The 25,155-nt window shown below is 41.2% G+C and overlaps 2 protein-coding genes across 3 annotated transcripts in view; both read left to right on the top strand.

Moving 5' to 3' along the window:
- The window catches only part of ZDHHC8 (zinc finger, DHHC-type containing 8), a 23,978-nt gene extending 17,736 nt beyond the window's left edge, over window positions 1-6,242 (top strand). The window contains exons 10-11 of one of the 2 annotated variants that reach the window (XM_009318454.1): window positions 1,237-2,273; window positions 5,241-6,242. In XM_009318454.1, coding sequence (XP_009316729.1) covers window positions 1,237-2,273; window positions 5,241-5,412 — 1,209 coding nt within the window. In that variant the 3' untranslated portion in view covers window positions 5,413-6,242. The remainder of the gene's footprint in view (window positions 1-1,236; window positions 2,274-5,240) is intronic. The other variant, XM_009318445.1, reaches the window with a different exon arrangement.
- Window positions 6,243-24,728: 18,486 nt separating this feature from the next.
- PGAM5 (phosphoglycerate mutase family member 5) overlaps window positions 24,729-25,155 on the top strand; it is an 11,896-nt gene continuing 11,469 nt past the window's right edge. The window contains exon 1 of the mRNA XM_009318693.1: window positions 24,729-24,803. Coding sequence (XP_009316968.1) covers window positions 24,729-24,803 — 75 coding nt within the window. The remainder of the gene's footprint in view (window positions 24,804-25,155) is intronic.

The following is a 25,155-nucleotide window of genomic DNA, read 5'->3' as shown; positions in this document are numbered from 1 at the left end:
CTGGTGTGAGGAATATCATGTTGTCTCTTCTGTATCAGTTCTTCAGCCTGTCAACGTAATTCTGCTTTTGAGCAGTGAAAGCTGTAGGAAAGAGGGATCAGGGCACAAAGATAAGTAGCACAAATATAAGCTATGTCATTGCTCTCTCCTCCTCCTTTACAGGTTGTCACTTGGTCTCCTTTTTCCAGAGAAGGCCAAATTTAGCACCATGCTCTAGAATATAGTGAGCTGTTTTGCATATTTCCCTATCTTCTAGCTCAAAGAAAAAAACTTGAAGAAAAATTCAGAATAAAACAGATTTTTGCCAGTTAGGCTTTTTTGGATAATTTTCCTTTAAAAGAAATTAGATAAAGAACAAACTGCATCGACTGCATTTCTGATTAAAGATGTGACTGATAATAATTCTTTGTTTGCAGAGCCAATGTAGCCAATTTATTGTGCATTATGGCAAACTCTTCCTTAAAAATAATAGCAAAAATTATTTGCTTAGCACAGAATGGCATTTTAAGTGAACAGAACTGTAAGCAATCTTTCACAGAGTAAAACAAAGTGAACTCCTGTCTGTCTTCAGTGCACATAAATAAATTACAGCCTGTGTTTCTTTCTCTGATGCGGCCACTCTCTCCTACACAGGCACTAAAAAAGAGAAAATTGCTTCATTTTGTTGTCTAAATGGTGGGAAGGAGCCTCTCTGCTTTAATTAGGCTTAGGTGCTTAATTTTGAAGACCTATGACCAGAAATTCAGAATTACTGAATATTCATAGCTCTGAGTAAAGTGGATAAGAGTGTGCTGGTCCCCAGTGTGTTGAAATGAAGCGTAAAGTATTTCTGACTCAGCACGCAAAACCAGACATCCCTCAACTCAAGAGCTATTTGTAGAAAACTTGAAGTGCTTTTTCCAAGGGCAGTATTATCAGATTACAATCTGATTTACCTTTACTGAGATTTGAGTCTCAGTTTAGGTCATCTCTCATTCTGTTTTTTCAGTATCCATGTATTGACATATCTATTACTGTCAATATTCTTTAGCACTTATTATGAATAACTCCTCCTTGCTTCTAAGGTGCTTATCCATAAGGTGAACAGGAGATTCCTTATAATGAACCTGTGTCGTAGCTGGGCTGAGAGTCTGAGAGAAGACCTCCAGCTCTTTTCTTCCCGTGCACTCACCACGGAGAGCAAACCTGTACTTACATATCATTGGCTTCTGTTTCTCATATTCACCTCTGTTTTAGATCACCATGCAGGAGGGACACAGTCAAGGGGCTCTGATAGAAGAGGATGGCAGGAGCCTTGATTACCAGTCCGAACCCAGCTTGGACATTCCCAGCTACCGGAAGAGCTCCCTCCACAAGACCTATCAGTCTTCCCCACTCCAGTTAGATTCCTTTGCCATCAATTCACGATCCCTGAGCCTGAAATCTGCTGGCAGGAGAGGGACAGACAAAGTGCCCCTTCATCCAATAAAGTCTGAAGGGGCGGCTTCCACCCCTTACAAAAGCATCTTTTCTCCCAATTCCCTGTCAAACAGAAATGGGAGTCTTTCATATGACAGTTTGCTAAACCCCATGTCTCCCTCGGGGAGGAAGTGCATCGCCCATTCTGCGGTCAGCTCCGTTGGGTACCACTCCCCATATTTATCAGCCAAAATGTGCCATCTACGGGGGAGCGAGCTGCAACGCCAACCACCGCAGAGCTTCAGCCCAGTGCTGGGGGGTCCAGCTCCACATCAGCGAGACCCCTCCCCAGTCCGCTATGATAACCTTTCCAAAACCATTATGGCATCCATCCAGGAGAGGAAAGAGATGGAAGAGAGGGAGAAGCTCCTCCACTCGCACCCTGATTCAGTGTTTGCAGACTCAGGTGTCTATGACACCCCTAGCTCTTACAGCCTTCAGCAAGTCAGCACGCTCTCTGAAGACCCACGCAGCATGGCAATGAGATACGGATCTAGAGACAATCTGATGGCTGCTACCAGTTTTAGCACAAGGAACCCTATACTACAGTCCTCAGTGTCTTCACTCTCAAGTGCAATGACAAGAGCACCAAGGACTTCCACAACCTCTCTGCAAGCTGATTTAGCCAATAATAATGTCCAGTCCCATCAAGCGCTACAGGGCAGGGTGAGCAATGGCTCCTACAAATCCCCAGGCCACCAGGTCCCGTCGTCCCCCACAGGGATGCCTAGGTCACCCTCTTACGGAGGCCCAAAGGCTGTCTCATTTGTAAACACTGTGGAAATTACAGAGGTGCAACCAGTGGGAGCACAAAGGTATGTACTGCTTTAGGTGCTGCTTAGCAATGTGAATCTGTTTGCAAGCAAGTGCAGAGCGCTTCACTGGAGGCACAACCCAGATTACATGTTTGCTGTAGGCCAGCGAGGGTGGGAGGTTTGTGGGTGCTCTTCAATTCTGCGACACCCTCATAGCAACCTCATCATCACAAAATATTTGCACATTTGCTGTAACTTGAACTGCTGGTGGTCAATTAAGTTGTAAAAGTCATAGTGATTTAGTGTCTTAGCAGAATTGGGTAATTATTTGCAAGATACGAGGCAGATTATCCCTCCCGTTATGCACAAAAGGCTGGAGCTGTTTTAGTTTGCAGCCTAAAGGGAGGCTGGACCCAGCCATTGCTTGGACACAGAGGCAAAGCTGGGATCACAGCATGTGCAAGCATACCCAGCACTAAGGGAAACGGGCTGAGACTGGGAAACGGGCTGGAAATTGTGCTTGGCATAGAGAGCTGTGTATTTAGCTGTGTGGAGTGTCCCATAATACAGAACTGGTGATAAAAGCACAGACCATCTTGGCATTACCTTAGGGCCTTGCTGCCTCCTTCCTTTCTGTGAGAAAGCATGGGAGAGAGAGGACTTGCTGTGCTGAGAGCCTGAGTAAGTGGTATCTGAGTAAGATCCTCAGCTGCAGCTTCTGTATGCACTAATCTTTCTTTCTCTTCCTTCTGGAGACTATGGGGCTTGGAAAATTTGAAGAGCTACGTTATCCCGCTGAGGATACAGTTATTTCAGCCAAGTTGGGGCCTGGAGGGCTCATCAGAAATATCTAGGTTTTCTTTGCATCTGGCACTTACTGCATTATACTGTCCTCTGGTTAAGGTCCCAGGTGTCTCACTCCAGTATTATCCAACATTTTGGGGAAAGTTATTGAGATGTGGGAGAACTGTTATTGTAGGTCTCCTGAAGTTTAGTGCTAGCAAGTGTTTCCTCAATGTTTTCAAGTGAATTGTAGTTGTTAAGGTGATTTGTCCACTGGTGGAAGATCTAACTTTCAGGAGGTAGACAGCCATTTTTTCCTCTTCATATGTATTAAAGAAACAAGTCTACTTCAGTGAAAGAAGACCTGTGGACTTTCTTTTGCCTCTGCCCTCTGTTTGAGACCCTGATGTGTCAGCTGCTGCTGTAGGAAAGATGCTAATATGAAAAGCTGTTTGCCTTTTCTTAGTCTCTGGTTCTTGGTTATGCTGTCAGCCTGTCAGTCCCACTGCTTTTACATTGTGCTTGTTTAAAATGTAGAGCCTGTAAATTCACTTCAGTTCAGCTCTTTGAAGTAATGAAAAATACAGTGCCCGGCAAAAGTGGTCTAGCTATTAAAATAGCTACAGATCCCATCAGATGTTAAAGAAAGTTGCAGACATATGATACCGTTGCAGAGGATCTTCTTTACTGAGGTTCCTAAAGTCAAGTCAAGTACCTAGATGAATAAATAAATAGCTTAATAAACTTGGAGTTTTTTATCTAGTGAAGTAAACCTTCCACAGGCACCCTGTGCTTTATAAACCTAGCACATTTTCTCTGTCAGTAACACTACAAATGTCTTTCCCTTCTCCCCTTTCCCCTAACACTCCCCAGCTCCTTTCTGCCTTGTTTCAGGAGGCAGAATTCAGGAGCACTGAATTAGGGCTTTTATAATACTCTGGTGAGGCAAATGTAGGATTTGGTCCCTGCATATTTCGGCTGTTTGGGGATACAGCAGCATTTTATGAAATGACACAATATTTTTTTATATATTTATGTATGTGTGTTTTGCTGGTTCAGAAACCCACGACTCCATTCTCTAGTTCAAGCACAGCTTAAATGCATAGCAGAAGCCGGGCTGGTGTGAGCTGATGGACCTGCTGCTCCAGCTCCAGGATACAGCTGTCAGACCAGGTTGCCAAATAAAATGTGCTTTTAGTTTTGGAGCTATTCTGAGCCTATCAAGAGCTGTGTAAGAGTCTGGGGTAGTCTGTTTTGTTTTGCAGACACATGTAAAGAAAGAAATTGCCTTTTGAATACAGTTAATCCATCAAACCCTCTGGCCTCCAGAAAAAGGCAGGGTGGTCTGAAATAGCTCAGGCCGCCTCGGTTTGCAGGCAGACAGAAAGTGTTCCCTTCTGGAAGGTATTTCAGCCCTCGGTCACTGCTGTTGGCATGAGCCAGTCTTAAACTTCAGACTGAGGCAAACCCAAGCAGACATCCACTGTGCAGGAGTAAGATGTGGGAATACAGCAGACCCCAGTTGTACTGGGACTTCCAGAACACACACAAGTTCTTTGGTAGGCTTTTATCTAATTACTTTGTCAGTCTTGGGGATGAGACACATTAAGCTTTAGTGTGTAGTGGCCTAGATTTAAAAGATCTTTTGAGGAAAGCCTGTTGTCCATGCTCCCTGGCAGTATGTCATAAGAAAGGAAATTATTTTAAAGAGTCCATCCAGGATAAGGTCTTTAATTACAGGCATCCTAGAGTGCTTCCTGACTTGATTCAGTTTGTGTCTTCTGTCATAACGAAGTCTTACACTTCACCTCTCATATCTTTCAGAGATGAGCAACACAATTTTGTTTAACTGGATATTTAACTGGGAAGTGTTTTTTCTGAGTATTTTATTTCTGACCGTAAGACACAGTTTGGCTTAAGGTCAACAGTGGTGACAATGAAACCCTCCTGTGTCCTATAAATGCTTATGCAATTAGTTTGGTTTAACAAAGCATTTAAGCAAGTAATTAAATGAACAAATATTACTGGGGTCTGATCCACTAACCTAATGGCCAAATGAATTCTCTCATTTCAGAGTGGCTTTTCATCAAGTATATTGGCTTCAACCAGGTTGCTCCCATGCTTGAATATTTTGCAACACTGGGACTCAGGGTAACAGGGATAATTGTTTATCCTGAATGAAGCCATTCTGCTATCACGCTTTGGTCACTAACATTGCATCCTTTGATATTTCTTTTGATGCAGGGATGACATGCAGTTGAAGACACCTCACGCTAAAATAAATGGACAGCCAAAAGGAATATCCAGGTTGGGCTCAACATCAAGTTCCCAGGGGACACCTGTCAGCCCTGCTAGACACTCAAGTGTTAAGAAGGTGTCTGGAGTTGGTGGAACAACCTATGAAATTTCAGTGTAAAATAAAATTAATTAAAAATAAAGAGCCATCCACTCAGCCAGCCATGAAGCTAGGAGCACTGTGAAGACTCAAATAGCAACAAAGAAGGAGCAGCAGCAGCCGACCACTCTCCTTTTCTTGTTTTGGGTTTGTTCTGTTTTCATCTTTCTCTTTTGGCCAAAAACCAGCTGCAGCCTTATTCTTGAAGGAATAAAACTGTGCAGTCCATCAGATCCTTCCTGAACCGACAGGCAGGAACTGGCTACAACCTAACACCACAACCACAGAGCGGATTTCTTTTGTGCAAGAGAGTGCTAAAGCCATTGTGCGTGTGTCTGTCCAACAAACCGTTGTGTACCAGTTGTGCTGTGAAAAAGTACGGTCAGTCCAGGATCATTCAGTTTTTCCCATGCCCCTTCCCAATTCCTCTGGCCAGCGATGTGTCCGGCAGGAGTCAGAGGCCCAACTGCTGTTTTCCTGCCGACATGGAAAGCAAGCTTCCTGTGCTGGGCAGTCTGCGCGTGCGAGAACTGCTCTGTGTCCCCCAGGCGTCGCGGGTTGGGTTCCTCCTCCTGGAAAGGAGCAAGGCCAAGGGCACTTGGGCCTCAAACGCCGTGTCATCTTTAAAAGCCTCCCTGCTCTCTGGTCCCAGATGGGAGCGGGAGAAAGGATAGCAACAGCTTCTCACTGTCTGCCATTCGCCTCCCTGTGTGTGAAATATTGTGTGTGTGTGCGCGCGCGCGTGTGTTCGTCTCTCATGGAAAAGGACCGCAACACCAGTAAGGATCTTCCACTCTGACCTCTTGCTCCCTCTGGTTTTTAAAGGCTTCTCTGACTCGGAAACAAAACCAAGCAGATAAAAAAGGAAATGTTTAGATGGGAACATATTTTAAACAGCCGTCAGCTGCTTTCCCTGCACCCTCCTTATTACCTGTTGGATTTAGGCAATAACATGGTTTACTGCCTTGCCCTGGTGCCGTCTTTGTAATCCTGCAGCAAGGTTGTCATGATCTGTTGAATTTACAGTGTGTGTAACTGAGCCAAGTGTACATCTAAAGGATATAAATTTTCTGTCTGCCTAATTACTAGCACATTCCCTCTGATCTTCAATACTGTTAGACAAAGGATTTTCCATTTGGTTTTTTTTCCCCTGGGGAACAACTTTTTAAAATAATATCAATCAAATCTATTTAACATTCTGAGGTTTCCTTTTCCTGTCTCCAGAAAACTGCATTTACTTTCTTGGATTTAAAGACAACTTTACTATAAAAAACAAGAGAGGGGCGCATTACTTTTATCACAAATATGAGGACTCTGGCAAAGCTAATTTTGGGACAAATGGAATTTTTTTTTCTTTTCTCCATCCCTTATCTCCTTTTCCTTCCCATTCAATTACCACCTCAGAAGTCAAAAGTACTGAGATTTGGACCAATGCTAACTAGCCAGATCATATGTGCAATTAAGAATATCCTGAGCGACTGTTGCCAAAGTCACTAAAAATGATTATTTATCACTGAGCCAGTCAGCATACGAAACCTTGACTTCCCACCTGGCTCTCCTGGTGAATAGTTTTGACTAGAGAGCTAAATTTGTCATCTTTCAGGATATTTGTTTCAAGGGGTTGAATCCTTTTCAGTCCTTGACTATAATGGAGAGCTCTCCAGATATTTGTTAGCAATTCAGAATGTGTTGATAACATCTTACTTGTTTTCATGTATGTTGAGATTAATTATTCCAGAAGGCAAATATTGACCTCAGTTTTGCCTGGTTAAAATTTATCTTTTGATTTGATAAATCTTGACATCTGCTGCAATACATGCTTATTATGTCCCTTGTATATCACATCATTTTTTGGAGAGGAAGGTTGAAGAGAACATAAGAAAGTTAATAATCTCTCTGTGTAATGCTCTATGTTGCCTGAAGGGAGAAACCTGGAAGGCAATGCAGCTGCAATAGGCCAAATTTATGAGAGAGTGAACTAAAAATCAGTGTGCATTTTATTGCCTTGATGATATTTTAAATGCCTACTGTAGGGACATTGCAGAGCAGAGAAGCAATAGTCTTTCTATGCAGATTTGCTCACTGGCATGTAGAATATTGTCTTTAGTTAGAGGTGCCACGGTACCAGAAAGATGCTGGCAAACTGGATCAGGTACAGATGGAGCAATATATATTAAAAGACTGGACAGGCTGGCTGATGAGAAGATTTAAAGGGCTAAAAACATGTCACTGGCTAAGCAATGAAGTGGAAATTGAGTATCATAATTTTACAAACACGTTAGTTAAAAGATGTAAAACCAAAGGTAAATCAAAGGGTTGTCACTGGTAACCAATGGGCTACATTTAGAAGGGGGCAGAAAAGATGGAGAGGAAGGGGCAGTGGAATAGTCTTCCAAGGCAGAGTACTGGACACTAACTATTTAGGATGGCCAAACTATGTTTGGACAAGTCATTAAAAAAATTTCTGCAAGAGGTGAGCCTGCAGGTGCAAGGGGCTAGACCAGGTGGCCTTACAGATTTCTTCCATCTTTAACTATTATTAATCTGCAACTCTACCCTGATGTTAACTCCTCAGGAAGATGCAGTACTTCCTAAAGGACTGGAATTCACTCTGGTGCATAGAGTATCACAAGACTTACTTGTTTTTAAAGTATCATGTATGCCATATGTAAGCCCTGAAAAATAGAGGATATGTGACACACTGAATTTGGGCTAGGGAACTAGGCAAGGGCACATTTTATCATGTATCTTTGAATACGTACATGAAATTCATGCAAGCAAGGCTGAAAATTTGCACCTATGTAATATTTGAGATTTGCATCCCAGTGATGCTCCACTTTGATCGTTCTTTCTCCTGCATTTATAAACAAAAAGCTACTGAGGAACTTGAAGGGCCAAAGAGCCTTTGAAGTTAACTACATTAGTTCATGAGAGAATTTCTCAGTAAGACTAAACACAGTATTGTGTGTATAAAGCACTAATATCCAGGGTTATTTTGACATCGTTCATAAGGGGTAAGGGAAGAAAGAATGAATGCACTGTGTCATTACAGGTTCAGATGTAAGGATTATATATTTTGTGAGTAGTTTTGCCCACAGTTGAGAGACATTCAACTTGTTAATAGGTTTACAATGGTACCAAAGTCTTTTTTTTTTTTTTCCTCTTGAGGTTTGCATATAATTCAGTGCACATAGCCTGGAGTAAATTATTCAAATCTTCTGAAAGAATAATCTAAGCAGAACTGTTAACAGGAGATTGCATGCAGCAAATCCAGCCTCATTTCCTTCCAAGGCACTGAACCTGCAGCTATTTTCTCATAAATGTAAGTGTGTCTTTCCATAGCTCCTGTTGTGGGACTGGGGACCTATTTATTAAGTCTAATTTTGGAGCACAATCCAGCCCATGTTAAAGTATAATTCTTCAAGCAGTTTACAGATTAGCAGTAAGGTTCTACTGCCCAGATAGTCTCAGTTTTTACAGACACTGTAGGCCAAATATTCAGCTGGTGTAAATTGGTGTGGCTCCATCAAAGCTCATTTAAGTGATGCTAATTTACGGTAGGTGGGGATCAGCCATGAAAATCCAGCACAGGTTAACACATCTTGTAAGTAGCTTCTTTATTTTTGTCATGTGTATTTCATGTTTCAGAAGTCTTAAATCTTTTCAACATGTTCTTATTTTTAGCTGTGGATTGTATTACTTATTTAAAAAACAGCAATAGTTTTTGTTTAGTTTATGCATCAATTTTCATTGCATATTGCATTTTATTAGCTGTTCGTTCTCTGTTCATACACTCCCATTTAGCCTCCAGGTTTTCATTGTAGTACAATCTGCCTTGAAAAGTTGGATCTCTGTATCTTTAATTGTATAATATATTGAGTATTATGAAATTAAATGTACCTTACTACATGGGTGGGAGAGAGAGGAAATATTTTTACTTGAAGCCTTAATATTTTCTTTTTTTACTACTTTGTTTGTTGACCTCATAGGAAAGTCTGAATAGCAAAGACTTTGAAACTCTGGGCCAAATACTGCACTGATGTACAACCAGCATTTGGCCCCCTATGTCAAAACTGGATGCAGACATAACCTGAAGTGAACAAGGGAAAAAGCCTCAGGGTGGCGTATTTTCCTGAAGATCATTAATACAGTCTCAAAATGTGTCTGTAAGCAAGTACATTAAAGAAGTCTTCAAGTCTTGAATTTTTAAGGAAGGTGATAGCAAGAACTGCCCTAATATCTTACATTTGCATTTTCTTTTTAAATTGAACAAAACAAAACAAATATAATTACTTAGTTTGGTTAAAGTCAGCTCTAAGGGTTGCACGGAGCTATGTGTTAGTAGCCATGTGCAGCAAATGAACTGTGTTGTGTTGCTGTTCTAAAATTGCTAACCAAGCATAATGTTACGTCAACTTGGCCTAAGATAATCACCTTATGGGCGTTATAATGGACGTTCCTCAGATGAGGCCTATTCTCCTATAAGCCTAATGTGGAAATTGCAATGTGGTTTTCTTTGGACTATATCTGTGGTCCAGACTAGAGAGAGAGAGAGAGAGAGAGAGATTCAATATTTTTGTGTGTGTGGGAAAGATGGGGTCAAGGTTGCTGTCTCTGACAGTCTGGAAAGTTAATGTCGAACCGTTTTTATGGTCTGTATTTCACCTGTTCTGCCACCTTGAATTGTTGGAATGTATCCGTGCAGGCTTTGTGGAGCTCTGTCTGTAACCTTTTTTGTGGCTCTCGTAATACATATATATTTTTTAAACCTTTGAGTCACTTCAGTATTTTAAAGTGTCTGGTTTTCCCTGATGAGTTACGCCTCAGATGCATTCGTTCGCCGAGATGGTTCATGGTGTGCTGCCCTTTTTCACTTCCACTTGTGCAAAACGTGAACTGAAACAGTAGAAATGGAAAGACCAGTTCCAGTGCAAAATCTGCAGGTGACAAAATAAGAAAAGTGATTGCAGGTTAAGTCTCATTTTCGAGGTGCTTATGGTAGAGTAGAAAATATGCTGTCTTTAAAAGAGTGTCTCCTAGTTGTGACCAATGGATCGTGCTTGTGAGGCCACAGTAAGTGGTCCATGAAACAACACTAAATGAAGTTTTCTATACTGTTTTTTATTAAAGTTGTGCAGTTAATAGGGATCCTGTGGTCTCACACAATTGTGAATCATTGCTACAGAGTAACTGTGGAAAAAATGTTATATTGGTATTTGTTGAAATGTTCTGTCCAGCATATCTGGATTTATACATCCCAAAGATGTACAATTTTTAATCTATCTTCATCTGTCTGTTTCTAGTCTTTGAAAATATGTCCGTTTGATCTGTAAGACTGACTGATAACACACACAGTTGCCAAGCCCTCCTAACAGCAGCTGCTGCAGGAGTTCTGATGCCATAATTTGCATATATAGGGTAATTACATTAAGCTAGGATCCATTCAAGCATGCTCATTATAAATGCCAGTCATATTTGTGTGCTGTCATGTCTTCACATGGCAGAGATTACCTTATATATAAAATGGCCAAAAATGTAATCACCAGGCTCCATTGATGTTGGCTGCATCAAACAGAATTATATAAGCTCATGATCTGTTTTAGTACATTTTATTTAAAGACATCTGGGCTTACAGCGACCTTGGCTTTCCTCTCTCTAAGTAACGGATAAATTATCCAAGTTTGTATTCACTTCTCCATTACTGTTTTTTTTTTATTCTGCAGGACAAGTTTCAGTTCACATTTTGGAACATAATAAGGAGAGACAAAGGAAACTATTTATACAGGTGAATATATCTTTTAAGAGAGGAGCAGTTATATAATAAATAGATTAGAATTACTGTCAAAATAGGTTTTGTTGATCTTGTCACAATAACTTGAATTTTAAAGTCAGGCTTATTTCACAGCTGATATTTCTGTAACCCTGAAACATTTTAAAAATGTCTTGGTTAGACATTTCAAATTATATTAAGAAATATGATCTACTTTTACAGATTAAAAACAGTGCTAGAGAAACGATGGTACATTTTACAGTGCCTTATATATATGTGTGTGTATATATATGTGTATATATAATGCCTATGTGTATATAATGTGTACATAACTGTGTACATATATTCAAGTAAAACTAGTTACAGGTGTCCCTATCTGATGTATTTTAAATGGAACTGATCTGTGTTGGTAGGAAAAAAAACCCCACAGTTGTATCAACAGCAAAATACAAAACTAAAAATACTTACTAAAACACAAGGAAATAAAATAGACTGGAAACTTCTTCTGCCAGCGGTTATGTTCCAGGCCACGGAAGACTGGTAGGTAGACCCGCCATTTTAAGGGATATTCAGAAAGACGGGAAAGCAGTGATGGAAGCTTGGAGAAAGTGGAGAATATATAAGAGCATGAGGGATGCCTGAGAGCACCCCAGTGCTCTGACCTATAAAGGAGAGGTGCAGGAGGACGGGATGGGCTGTCTTTCAGGGGAAGCTGAGACCTTAGACGAACCATCAGAAATTGCCTCACACAAGTGGCCTTGAGAAGACTGGCTCTTGGCCGTGACAAGAAGAATCCTTCAGCCCCACTGGCATTGATGGTATTTCACCAATTCTTTCAAACGGGCAAACTGATTCCTTCCCCCGAAGTGTTTTGTTTTTCTGCCAACAGGGATGCAATACTCATGACTCTAGCTAGATACGGAACAGGGACTTCTGCAAAGCTTCAGACAGTGGATCTTATCTAGAGAGAGAAAAGTGGCATCTGTGGAAGAGACTCTCATCTCCTGACTGTAAGGAAGATTATTCATGTTTCCTTTCCCTTACAACTTATTTCATGCTGTGTTGCCATCCTATTCACCTTTTATACATGCATCCCTTGTGTGGATTTTTCAGACAGCAAGTTTGCCATTTATTTGCAAGGAATATAAAGCACTGACATAGCCTATCCATACGCTATTAGATCTAGAATGTATCTGGCCTGAGATGGACAGCATACGGGGCTATGTGAGCACTGTGGGCAATGCTGAGGTTTACCAATATTTCTAGGCTGTGTTAAGATATTCTGTCTATCCACTCCTCATTAATCAAAGTAATAATTTCTGCATTCGTGGGCATAGGCCAGTTTGACCAGACTATATGGCAGAAGTGCACAACTTAACTTACGCAGCAGATTCTGCCAGTTCATCAGCTTTTCTACTTTAGTTGCATTTTAGAATAACAGGGGTACCACAGGTAAGTCTTGTATTTTAAAAAATATCCCCTTTCTGAAATAAAACAATTTTACAACTATAAGTAATTCAAAAACCTTCCTTTCAGCAGATTTTGTGAATTATCTGCCATGTAAAAACCATGAGGGCCATATACTACCTCCTAAAGATTATTTCACATGTTTAAACTCCTAGCCTCCACGTGGGGCTTGTACTATCCATCTATTTCTTCAATATGGGGTAAGAACAGGATTTTCAAGGATGTATTTGAGCATTGTCTCTGTGTGTGAAACGCTCCCACTGAACTCAGTGGTAACTGAAATAAATGATGGGGAGGATATGTCTGATTAGCTGGAGAAGGGTCAGTGCCTGGAACACTTTAAGGGAAAAAGTAGCTTTCCATACAAATGAAGAACTGTCGTTTAGTTAGCACTGTTGTTTTCGAACCAAAGCATGCCCTTGAGTTTGGGTTCAATAAATCATGTCATTACACACAGTCAGCAATGAGGACTCAACGTAGAGGTTTCAACACCAAAATCACAAGCCTTGAATACTTGAGATGACCACCTAAAATGAGAACTCCTGTTTTTAAAGTGGCACAATAGCACATTAAGCTCATGAATGCCATGCCTAGCTCACACTGAAATCTTAGCTCCCCTGAAATCAATGGTAGTTTTTCCTTTAATATTAATGGCGCCATTGGGAGTGACACCCACAGGAATTAGCTCACTGCGATAGTTCATTGACATTAGGACTTCTTCAGGCCTCTAACTTGGAGCAAATCAAATATTGTCATCTTTTTTTCCCACAACAGGGGACAAAGGGAAAAGTGGAATTTCATAAACACATCCCATTTTTGGGCCAACTCTATTTTTAATGGAGCTTCTGTCCCTACTACAGAGAACTTAGATAAATAGTCGTCATGTAGGTGTTTTTGAGTGGCAGGCAGCAAGGGGGAATTTGGGTTTACTAGTGAAGCAGCAACATGGTGCTCTTCTGCCTTCTGGCTTGTCCTTTCATGCGGTGTCCAGATAAGTGGTTCCTGGGCAGTGGTTTCTTCCTGCATTCACTGCTTCAATGGATATGAGCTGGACAGCTCCTGTGTGTGCCAGTTGCAAAGCACAGCTCCCTGCCACGGAGCATACATCTTGAAAGCCTCTTTCAGTTGTGTAGGTGCAGGGCACATAGGGGTCTTTGGATCAAAGATCACTGTGGAAGCTCATAAAATGGCATTATAATCTGGTTCTAGTCCTGGGCACAGATGATTTAGTGCAATACAGCTTTACTGCCAGCTTTTTCTCTTGTACAGTCATTTAAACAGATGGTGAAAGGGTTTTTGTTGGTTTTTTTTTTTTTATAAATACAAACCAATGCTACTTTTTCTTAGGAAAAATTCACCTTGTAGAAACTGCAGTGTCTGAGTAAATTCAGTGAGTAACAGCATGATCCTATTTTTGCAGCCTGAATATTATGAATCCATCTGGCCTTGGGATCAGCCCTTATTGTCTCATTGACAGATATCTAAAATAACAGACTTAAAAACAGAGAAGTAAGTAGTTATAAATAGGTGGTACTTGGTTATGACTAATTTTTCAGACACTATGACATAATGCAGACAAACTGCTCTGTTGTTGGCCGCAATCTTCTATATCAAAATGCACATGCTTTGCACTGCTATCTTGTTGGCAGTTTCCCAGTGTTAAGCTATGATTCACAGTAAAAGATGTACCAGTTAGATGTTCAGCTGGAAACATGGTCTGCACTTAAGGCATAGGAATGGGCTTCAGGCATTCTGGCACCAGTTCCTGGCTCCACTACAAACTACTGCTGACTCTTATGTCTTTCCGTGCCTCTTCACTCCATGTCAGATGGGGATGCGACTTCCTGACCTTACAAATGTGTTGTGAGAGACTCAAACCCTATCATTCTGCAGTCAGCTGTGTAGCTGGAGCCAAGCAGATACATCCCATAGGTATCCAGGAGCAATCGAGCAGATTTGGGGCATATTTAACCTCAGATGAAAGCATCACTTCAGGCCATGTTCTTGGGGAGGAAGTTCTTGAGTGTTTGTGTGATGGGTGTTGCTGACAGTAGTCTTGGTCTTTCACACCGACTTTGGAAAGCTGTTTTAGTAAGTATATGAAAGGCATTTCTGCCTTGATCCTTCCCTTGAACTCCTGCGTACTTCCTTATAATCCAAACCCTCTGCATAATGCCCACACAGCACAATCCTCATTCCAAGAGACCATATGCTTCATTGCCTTAAGCAATTCCACTCTTCCTTGCCTGCTTATTGGAATAGTTGTACATATACATAATAATAACAACTAAAATTACTGAGCAGAAATACAGTAAAAGAAATAGCTGTAGGTTGGGAGTGACCTCAAAAAGGGGGGACACTACAATGTGCTGTTACGGCACAGAACACAGTGTCAGCTGAGTTTCGCAGCCATTGACGTGTCGTGGGCTGCTGAGGAAATACAGCCTTCTACTTTTTTTCTTGAGAGCAAGGACTAAGCTGCTATGTTGTCAAGAGAAAACTGTTATTAATTCCTGTCTTTTTTTTGTCTGTTTTAATGTTGTACAGAAATACATATCTATTTATCTACAATAATCTTCATAGCATATGAAGATTATCAAAGAAGGAATAACGTTGTCTATTAGTGCACAAAATAATTCCTTTGCTAGTATGGTCTTTTACTCAATACTCCCTTTCTAATAAAGGGGCAGGAAAGAGTTAGAAATTACTCATCACTGGGATTTTTAACACAGGAAGGCACATCCTGCTTTAAGGGATAGGAAGATTAGGTGTGTGCATGTGTAAACAGAAGTTGCATGAGTTTATTTAACTGTAAAGGCAAAATAAATATATTTATTTCTATTTAAATTGAAGCACAGAATAGCTACATTTTTCAAAACCTGTAAAACCTTCATAAGAAAATATACCATAGCAATTTACTGTATTTCTTCCTCATTTTTTACAGAATTTATAATATTCTTTATGAGTATTTTCATTTATTTTTGAAAATAATTTTTTTCTTGAATTATATCTACACAAATTGTAGAGATATCTATACAGACTCTGCATAGTTATCTAAAGCCCTGGATGCTGCAGAATTGCATTTCAGCACTGTGTCACAAATGATGGAGAGAGTCCTTCTTGGGTATGAGAGACTCGGGGTGTGCTATCCTTGGTTTTCGTTTGCTTACATATACCCACAGAGATTGATCTCCAGAAGGAACCTGAGCATCCTGCTGTTGGATGGAGTCATTACACAACCCATGCACCCAGAAATGCTTTGCCTGCCTGAAGCAGAGACCTGTAAAGTGTCTTTCTAGGTGCAGTGTGTCTGTGCTCCCTGCTAGCTCAAACACTGGGCAGTTTTTAGCAGTGAGCTCTTCTGTGGTCTTTCTCTTTGGCGATCAGGATGTGTGTGGGGGTGAGGCACAGACCTGGGAAATGGTGACACTGTCTGTGTTTGCAGCTGTGTCATTGACTTACTCAGTGACCTTGGGAAAGTCACGTCACACTCAGCAGCTGTTATTCCAGTGTGACACAGAATCTGAGATCCTCTGGATTTAAATTGCTAAGTGCCTTGCAGCGTTGGGTCATGTGGCCGTTCCTTAGGGCCAGATCTGAAATCTGTTGGCAATAGGGCATTTGTTGGTAGAGGCTATATGATGACGATACGGACATTATGCCTCGTGGCAGGGGTGTGGGAGTTCAGAGGGTGTTCTTACAGTCCCTAGCTCAGGTCAAAGAGAAAACAGAGGTAATGAAAAAGGGAAAAGAAATAACTTCAGCTGACATGAAGGGGAATAGACAGCATCAAAAGAGAGCAAAGGGCAGTTGGGTTTATTGCTGGCAAGAAAAATTTCCTCCGGTTTCTATCAGCATGAAGGATTGATTGGCTGGGTCAGGCAGCACGCTGTTAAGTACACAGAAGATCTCTTCTTCCTTCTCCAGATGGATTTCCATCCTTATTTTGCAGAAAGACAGAAGGTTATAATGTAGGCAGGGCCTTGGCAAGAGCAGGGGTATAAGGCAGAGTAATAACGTAAATCTTCAGAGCCTTATGACAGGTTTGGCTGGGGACTGAAAGCAGGCTAGCAGGGAAAAGTTCAAATGGAGCTCTGTCCTCACAGGATAGCCATTAGTTTTTGGCAATTCCACATTCCTCTGCACTTATCTTTGAAGGACACTTTTAGTATAAAATGTATTTTTTCATTTTAAGCAGCAACCAGTCTTTCAATGCTATGTGTCTGTCAAATGCACCGTAAAAAAGCCGGAGTGAAGCACTGTAGAATTCATTCCCCTCCCCAAGTTGTTGAAGTTGGCAAGAAGAAAACATTTGTTATTTTTTTTCCAGGCCAGCTTACAGTTCAAAGTTATGTTTTATATGACATATTAAATTCATTACAAAACATAAATTCAATCTGGAGCAACAGTAAATTGCTTATTACTCTTCATTTTGCAGATATAAAATGTTATAGAAGATCTGAAATGCAGATTCAAAAAACTTGCATAAAATGTATACTGTGTATTTCAGCTATTGCTACAGCCACGGCTGCTGAATGTGGATTTTGCTAATATTTTAAAAAGAGTTCTGCATAAATTCCTACTAATAGCAACAATTATTTTAGCTAATGAACCTGGTGTTCATTTCAGCTAAGTAATTTTCATACGTTCCTGCTTTTTGAAGCAAAGTCACTGGTAAATCACACCAGGTTATAACAATAAAGTGCTAGCGGCAAATTAGTTAGGATAGAAAAACAATGCTCTTCAAAGAGTTTCTCTCTGGAGCATCTCCCATCAAGAACTCTCTCTTGAACCCAGTTGGTTTAAAGCTGATAAATGACATAATTAATGCCATGGAGGAAGCAAACAAGGCATGAGGACCTCTGTTTCCCACAGTACAAGAAACAGTGAGCACTAAATGAAATTACCAAAAAGCATAATGAAAACACAGGGCAGAACTTTTTCAAGAAAGCGGATTAAATTGCCCCAGGATGTTGTGAAAACCTATCACTGGACCAGGAGAAAAGCAACAAAGGTATCCTTTAGCACAGCATTAACTCTGCTACTGTTATTAGCAACCCCCTGCATGGGGATGTGAAAGCAATGCTCTCTTTAGTCCGGGTTGACATTAGTTGATTTTTGAAGCCTAGTTCCTTGGATGCTCCATGACTGCCTAATTCTATGCTCAAGAAGAAATTCATCACTTGAGTCCTACAGCTGGTGACTTTGATAACTTAAACTAATGGGGTGGTCAGACTAGCTCAATGCAGAGGGATGATTTTCACCTGAGGGTCCTTAAAAGTTCCCTAGGAAATGCATGAATACATTAGCAGAAATTTGATTGAATGAGCTCAGTAACATCATTTGGAAGACAGAAAAAGCCACCATGCCATTTTGCCTGATCTATATGTATAGCAATTTCCAAGTTGCTATACACACACACACACATATATACAGACACATACATTTACATATATATGTATGTGTGCAGATATTTATAAAAGCAACCACAGCCTGTCAGTTGTGTGTGCTGTGATTCATCAGCAGCAATAGTTTTTGGCAGGGACATAATTTCAAATCTTCTGCTGAGGATGCCTGCCAAAACGTTGTTGGACAGAGATAGGATGAAGAAAGTTATTTATAAATGGGGATAATTAGGTCCTGTGCTTATTAGTGTTGGGAATGAGACAGAAAGACGACATGTGTAGTAATGGGTATTGTAATATGAGAAGATGCTCTCCATGATTTTCTACTTGTTGATTAAAAAAAAAACAACTCAGGTAAAATAACATAATTATGTGCTGCTCCCAGGTAGGAGATTCAGACTGGAGGAGGGGGGTGTTACGCTGTAGGACAGGTCTCAATTATACTAATGCAAGTTTGGAATACTTCCACAGGATCCAGGTGCTGATTGTTGTAACTGAGATTAGACTCTGTTTCCTCAGTCCTGAACTTTTTGTGTTCAGGCAAAAATAAACACTGAACAGACATAGAAACTGTACTAACTCCTCTTATTTAGAAGCAACGGCTCTCGACCATGCTGTCAGGAGAGAGCACTGCTCAGTCTGATGCTGTGCTCATCATTTCTGTCAGCAGAGGCAAGGCTATTTCTGTGTCTCATCGGTCATGTAGATGCACGTTACATCCCTTTTTTCTTGAGAAATACCGTCACTGGGACAAATTCATCTTTCCACTGGTATTCTCCCTAGAGGTATAAACCCAGCAAACGCAGTGTGAAATTCATCCTCACAGGGTCTGAAAGGAGCTTGTGCTCACAGAGTCTCTGTAGAGCACCCAGGACAATGCTCTCAGGCCATTTCTTACTGAAGTGTTTGTCACACAGTAAGTCAAGAGAATAGCAATTAATATCCAAGAATTCTTAGCTCTTGGCTTTATACCATGCTTAGTAGATAGTGCAACTAATGTGTAATAAGGCCCTTAAGCAGACATCTGTGTTTGAACCGTTGAATATCCCATTAACTTCTCAAGCTATTTGGACTGATGTCACAGTGCTTGGGGTTTTTAAGGTGCCAAGCTCCTGAAGTCTCAAGTAAACACTTGCTTATGGGGGTTTCTGAGTTTTCACTAGAGGTGAGGGAAAAAAAAGTCTTCGGCATTGCAGAGAAAAGCTTGAAATATGAAAATTCTACCTCTCTAAAACTCCCCAAACCTGACAAAAATAAGTGTCAAGCTCATTATTTCTCCTGAAAAGTGTGGGGATTTTAAACACTGGCACAGTACTGACAAGGTCCACTGACTTCAGAAGGATTATTCATGTATTTAAAGGTAGGTGGAGTCAAAGCAAGTGCTTTGCTTGGTCTGGGCCTTAGTCTCTCTGAAACAGAGGTGGTGTTCTGAAAACCTGTCTAGTTAAGTCTGAGCTGCAGCTGCTATTTCTGCTGTGTCAACAGCAGAGAATGTCACGTATGTGGCTGACTATCTTGTGGGTTCTCCAGACCTGTAGTTAGCACCCCAAAAACTATTTCATTCCAGGGTTTTGCCTACACAGCCTCAATGCAAGCTTGTATGTGAAAACACTGCATTTAAATGCTTGTTTCCAAAAAAAGGAACGGCGGGGTTTAGACAGCATGTGCCAAGCCCATCCCTAGGGTGATTTTTCTGAAGTAAAGCAGGGAATATCTGAAACAGCTCCTGACAGAGAGGTAGGAAAGAATATTCATTTTGGGGGAGTTAGAATTTTGCCTTTATATTTCTTGTAAATAATTAAATGGATTGTTAAGACTAGAAATCTCCTAATTGTGCAAAGATGTACATCACAGTACCTCAAATGATTTTACAAGAAGAGTGCTCTCTTTCCTGCTAAGTGAATTTTGCAGATCATGTCTTTTAAAGGTTTGCCAATGCACCTAAAAGCAGAGCTGGGTTTAGGCCCTAGACTCTGGTGCCTAAATTAATATTTAATAACTATCAACTAATATTTAATAACTATCTGTTGCCACAGAAGCCAACGCTGTCAAGTCCATAACAACTACAAATCTATTTTCTTTTCTAAAACAGAAAAAAGATAAAGAAAATGGTGTAAAGAGAGAACTTTGCAAAAGCAGCAAATGGTGTTGCAAAAGCAAATTCTCACTTGCTAATCAGGATTAGGAAAAATGCCTGAGTTCTGTATCATTGTTGTGAGCTATCAGCAGCACCTGTGCTTTGGTAGCAAAATAAAAGTTTACTGTTATCTAAGACAAAAACGTTGAGGGGGGGAAGGCAGTCCTTGAGGCAATAATATGAAATCCCCTTTTGTTTCCTGGATAGCGATTACAGTAAAATACTTTGCTTATGTTTCCATTCCTTAGACCATCTGTTTCAAATTAAACCCTTCTGGCATGATACATCATTATTTATTAGAGCGTTACATTAGATAATGCAGTGTTAGTACTGCTGTTATAAACCCTTAGTTTCATGAGTATGACTTCAGGGGCAGAACTGGATGTGTTTACTTAATGAAAGGGCTAGAGACTGTGTTAATAAAACTAGTTTACCAGTTCAGAAATTACTTTTTTTTTTTAGGTCTTTCCTTTCACAATTTTTGGTGTGTCTTTTGATTTGTAACTCTGAATGTTTGTGTTTGGCAGAGTGAAACCTTCTGGTTTTAAATGACTGAAAGCTAAGATACTGAGAAGGACTCGTTGGTAATAAACTGTTAGACACCTAAAGCTGAAAACACAATACCCTGTACATGACGGGGTGACATCCGTTTTCATAAATCTGCAATGCCCTGTAGCATTCAAGGCACACACCCATGTGATTTGAGAGCAGCTGAAGATCTGGCAGGTAACACCCCCCACCCCTGAAGAAGTTTTCTAGAAGTTTCTATTCTTGCCCCCTGTAGCAACTCTTTTCGCATGCTTTCCGTCAGAGGCAAGGCTTCATAACACCAGTACGCGGAAGACAGACTTTTATCCTAGAGCTATCCTGTCATTGCAGTCTTAACCATTTTGGGACAATTTAAGAAGTACAAGAGCTTGCAAGAAGATTTTTTTTTTTAATTCTCAGTGTTAATGAGACTTTAGTCACAGTGTACTAAAGAGGCTTACTCCTTACTAAAGGAGTAAGGCAAGAGATTCAGTCACAGGAAAGAAGCAGTTCCTTACAGCTGTATTTGAGATACTTCAGTTTACCAGTGATACCCAGTGTTACTAAAAAAATTTCTTTCAATCTACTTCTGTTAGAAAGACGGTGACTGTGAGTGTAAAATTAAGAAATGGATTAATCTTTCGTGATATAAAGACCTTCTGTGCTCTAGATAGGTGAAGCCTAGTTTTAAATATGCTTATAGAGAGTGTGTCTGAGGAAGAGGACAAGTCTTTCATCCTAAATAAGCTTCTCTCTCATTTTTTTCTGGTCAAAAGAGATCTGAAGGATCCTCTAGTGAGTGATTCACAACACCTAGATTAAATTCAAGATCTGAATCACTGCTAGCATATATATATGTAGACTTTCTTTCATGCCAAAATCTCCCTAAATTTTGTGCTGTACTTAACCAACACAGTACTTGCGTGGTTGTGCTTATCCTTCAGTGATGCGGTCAGATATGGTCAGGAAGCCAGTATCTGCTTCAAAATCTTTTATTTTTTTAACTGGTCAAGTCATACAAACCAAAGTTGCTTAAAAGCAGTATTCTCTCTTGCTCTACAAAACAAATGTATTAAGTGAGCTTAAGTAGCATCATTTTATAACCCAAAAGTTTAAACTAGTGTATCATTTAAATTTCGCTGCGTCTGAAGCATGCCAGGATGACATCAATATTTCATTTAAGAAGGCCAGCAGTAAGTCCACAGTATATGTCTGAATACATTTGGATCAAATGACATAATGTTTCCTTTTTCTCTCTCTCTCTTTGTCTCTTTTGAGAATAAATTTACAGGTTTTTTTTACATTGGGAAAGTGATGCATGGTGAGTAAATGCGCTTGGGAAAAGGCTTTTCAAAACCACATTTTCCTCATTTCAAATGTCCTTTTATTACTCTGATTGTTTTGTTTAAAAAAAAATGCCTGAAAGTTCATAAATTTTGCTTGCCAATTGTAGGCTAGAGACCTGCCTTTGCTCTCCCTGTAGCTAATGATAAAACATCCAAACACCGACTCATCGTTGTAGTGATCCAGGTCCCATACAGAAAACAGAAGTTCCTCGTATTCCTCGTGTAGTGAAGTTAACCCGGAGGGCTGCCGTTGCTCCTCCTGTTGCCACAAGGTTTTTCTGCCTGCCAGGGGAAAGCAACACCGTCTGTCAGGCCACATCTGCACTGACTTTTCTGCCAGCCATACTGGCTTTCTGACTTCTGTTTTGCTTTGTTCTGGTCACAACATAGTTAAGAGGCCACCCTAACCTTGGGCACCTTGCTTGAAGTCATCTCTGCCTCTAGCCACAGAAATGGGATAACCCCCTGGGAATCATCCCCGAGTGTTGGTCCTATGGCATCAGCAGCACTGTTTTAGCTAACAGATTAATGCCATTAGTGGGTACCACCAGTAGGTTGTTATCCTCTTAGATGGATTTTCCGCTCACAGATGAAATACAGTACAATAAAACCGGATTAGAATAATAGCAATATGGATATATATAAAAAGCAAAGATCAAGAAGTTAAGCAGTTATTAATGTAACGCAGGACTGTATATTCAAGCTAGTGGTAACTTTCAACAAATTATTTTTAGAGATTTTTTTTTTAACCTAATTGAATTGCAAGTTTTACAAAACGGTAAACATAATCTAATTAACAATAACATTTTTGGACTTACTGAGTAAAATCTAAAATAATCTCAAAAGACTTTTGCACATAAATTGTGCAAGTCCATTAGTACCTAAACCAAGCAAAAATAAACTGCAGAATGTGAGCACATGCACAGGAGATTTCTGATGGTGAAGTGTTACCACAGAAGAATGACATCCAAAATGCAGCACTGAGGCAAACAATCAATATTATCCATTTTCATTTTCTAGCACAATGAGTTTGCCCAGATGCTCAGCAATACATTTTTGCCGAGGAAACAATTTTGATTATTGCTTACCAACAGTCTCAAACTTTTCTGGCAGTGAGCTGAGTTCAGCCCTGGTGTAAGTTGGTGCCACTGTCGTGCACTTGGGAAACTTGCCTGTGTTTATGCTGGGATTTTGACCTCAAGTGTCAGATTATTTGTGCAATCGATGCACCTTTAAGCACTGAAATTTCAAAGCGAACCATATGATTTTAGAATTCAGTTCAAGCAATTGAGAGATTTATTGGGAATTGCACTATTTGTCCCGTCCAGCTTCGGCTGTCCCCAAGTGAGTGATGGTATCTGGTGCAGTTTTTTCCTTCTTTTGTGAGTTGTTGGAGGTCAAATATGGCAACTGGGATTGTGGGCAGGTGGGACAGTTAATGGAGAATGAGTGTTACGAGGGATAAAAGAGAAAAGGCATTACGGGGGGAAAAGATTTAGAAGTCATTTGCAGGAAGCTAGGAGACTGAGAACTGGGGAAAAAGAATTGTGCTATTTATGAGGAACTGGATGTGAAGTTTTGAAAAGAAACTTTTTCCTTCTGGGCTCTTAAAAAGAAAGAACATAGTATAAATACAGTATAAATACACACACCTGCCCTCTATGGTAAGGGCTAATACTTCCAAGATAATCAAAATTATAAAGCTATATGAGAAGAAACAGAAAGCCGAGTACCTTAAATATAGAGAATGAGGCAGGCAAGAAGGGTAAAGGAGGGGAAAAAGCCATCTAGTCTGCAGCAAATTTTCATCAGGGTCTCCGATTCACTTGTTTGACCCCCGGGGGCCGGCCACTCTTGATCTGTAAAATGTCCTAGAGCCGAAGGACCTGTCACAGTCAGGTCTACTCCTCCGTCTGCACCACGTATGTGTGAGACAGAGACACAAAGCGGTGGACGGGGGAAAGACACTCAGCTGGGAAAGCTGGAAGGTGGTTTAACTTCTTCGGCAGAAAGGCCATTTTCTTTTGGGCAGGCACAGCGTCCTCGTAGTTCTGCTGTACGTCCCGCAGGACGGAGGAGCCTGTGGGCACCGTGACTAAGCAGAACAGGTCCCTGCGTGCTTGGGGGAGGGAACAGACTGTATTTTCAGTTGGTCGGGGGTCACTCACACTGACTGAAATCTGGCTGTTGGCTGCTGGCTTATTAGTGGAATAACACGAATAGTGCAATTTGTAGTGTGGGGAATGTGGATATGGAGGCGAGGCTTGAACAGGTGGACAGGAATGATAAGAATGCATAAATAAATATGCAAAGGCTGAATAATGGGATCTGTAAAATCTGCCAGCATCCCAAGATCCACGTTCAGTAGCACTTCTGTCACCATATGCAAACTGCTGAATTGAACGGGTAGAAATCAGTGCTGAATTTTGGATGTCAGCTCAGAAAAAAGGGGCTCTGCCCTGTTCTGCTGCTCTTTCCCCAAGGCTTCTGTTGTGAAATTAAGACAGTACCATTGCTGATCTACAGATAATTAACGTTCCAGTTCGACCACATAGTTTCTTCCGCGCAACGCAATGCTGGTGGAGCTAAACTGAGATCTTGCTTCTGAAAGAAGTCTCCTTGTGACGCGCGGAGCAGTGTTCAAGGGGACGCAACGCTGCTCCTTGTACGAGGTGGGGACGGGAATGCCCAGCCCCGGCGTAAGCCCGCTCAGCTCCGCTCGGACCCGCTGGCTGGTGACCGCTCGGACCCGCTGGCTGGTAACCACTTGTGTTTCCCAAAACCCAAGTTCCGGGTGTTTCCCAAAACCCAGGTTCCGGGTTTCCAATGCCAGGAACCCAATGCTGACTGTACGAGACCGATTCCTACGTAAGTCAGCTCAGGGCTTGTCACTGAACACGATGCACGCTTTACCCACGGGAGTTGCAACCTCCCGTTCATGCCGGGGAGCGCTCAGACTGGCACCTGCACTGGGTGGTTAAAACCGGGCAGGGCTGGAGGTGACCTCCCTGCCCAGCCCCCAGCGGGCTCCCCGTGACCCGGCTGGGGCAGAAGCCGCCTTTCGACTGGCCAGGCCGGGTCGGCCCCCCCCGCCCGCTGCCCCGGGCTCCC

This window comes from Pygoscelis adeliae, unplaced genomic scaffold, assembly GCF_000699105.1.
Source record: "Pygoscelis adeliae isolate BGI_AS28 unplaced genomic scaffold, ASM69910v1 Scaffold410, whole genome shotgun sequence".
NCBI classification, from domain to species: Eukaryota; Metazoa; Chordata; class Aves; order Sphenisciformes; family Spheniscidae; genus Pygoscelis; species Pygoscelis adeliae.
This window is presented reverse-complemented; position numbering and strand designations above follow the sequence as displayed.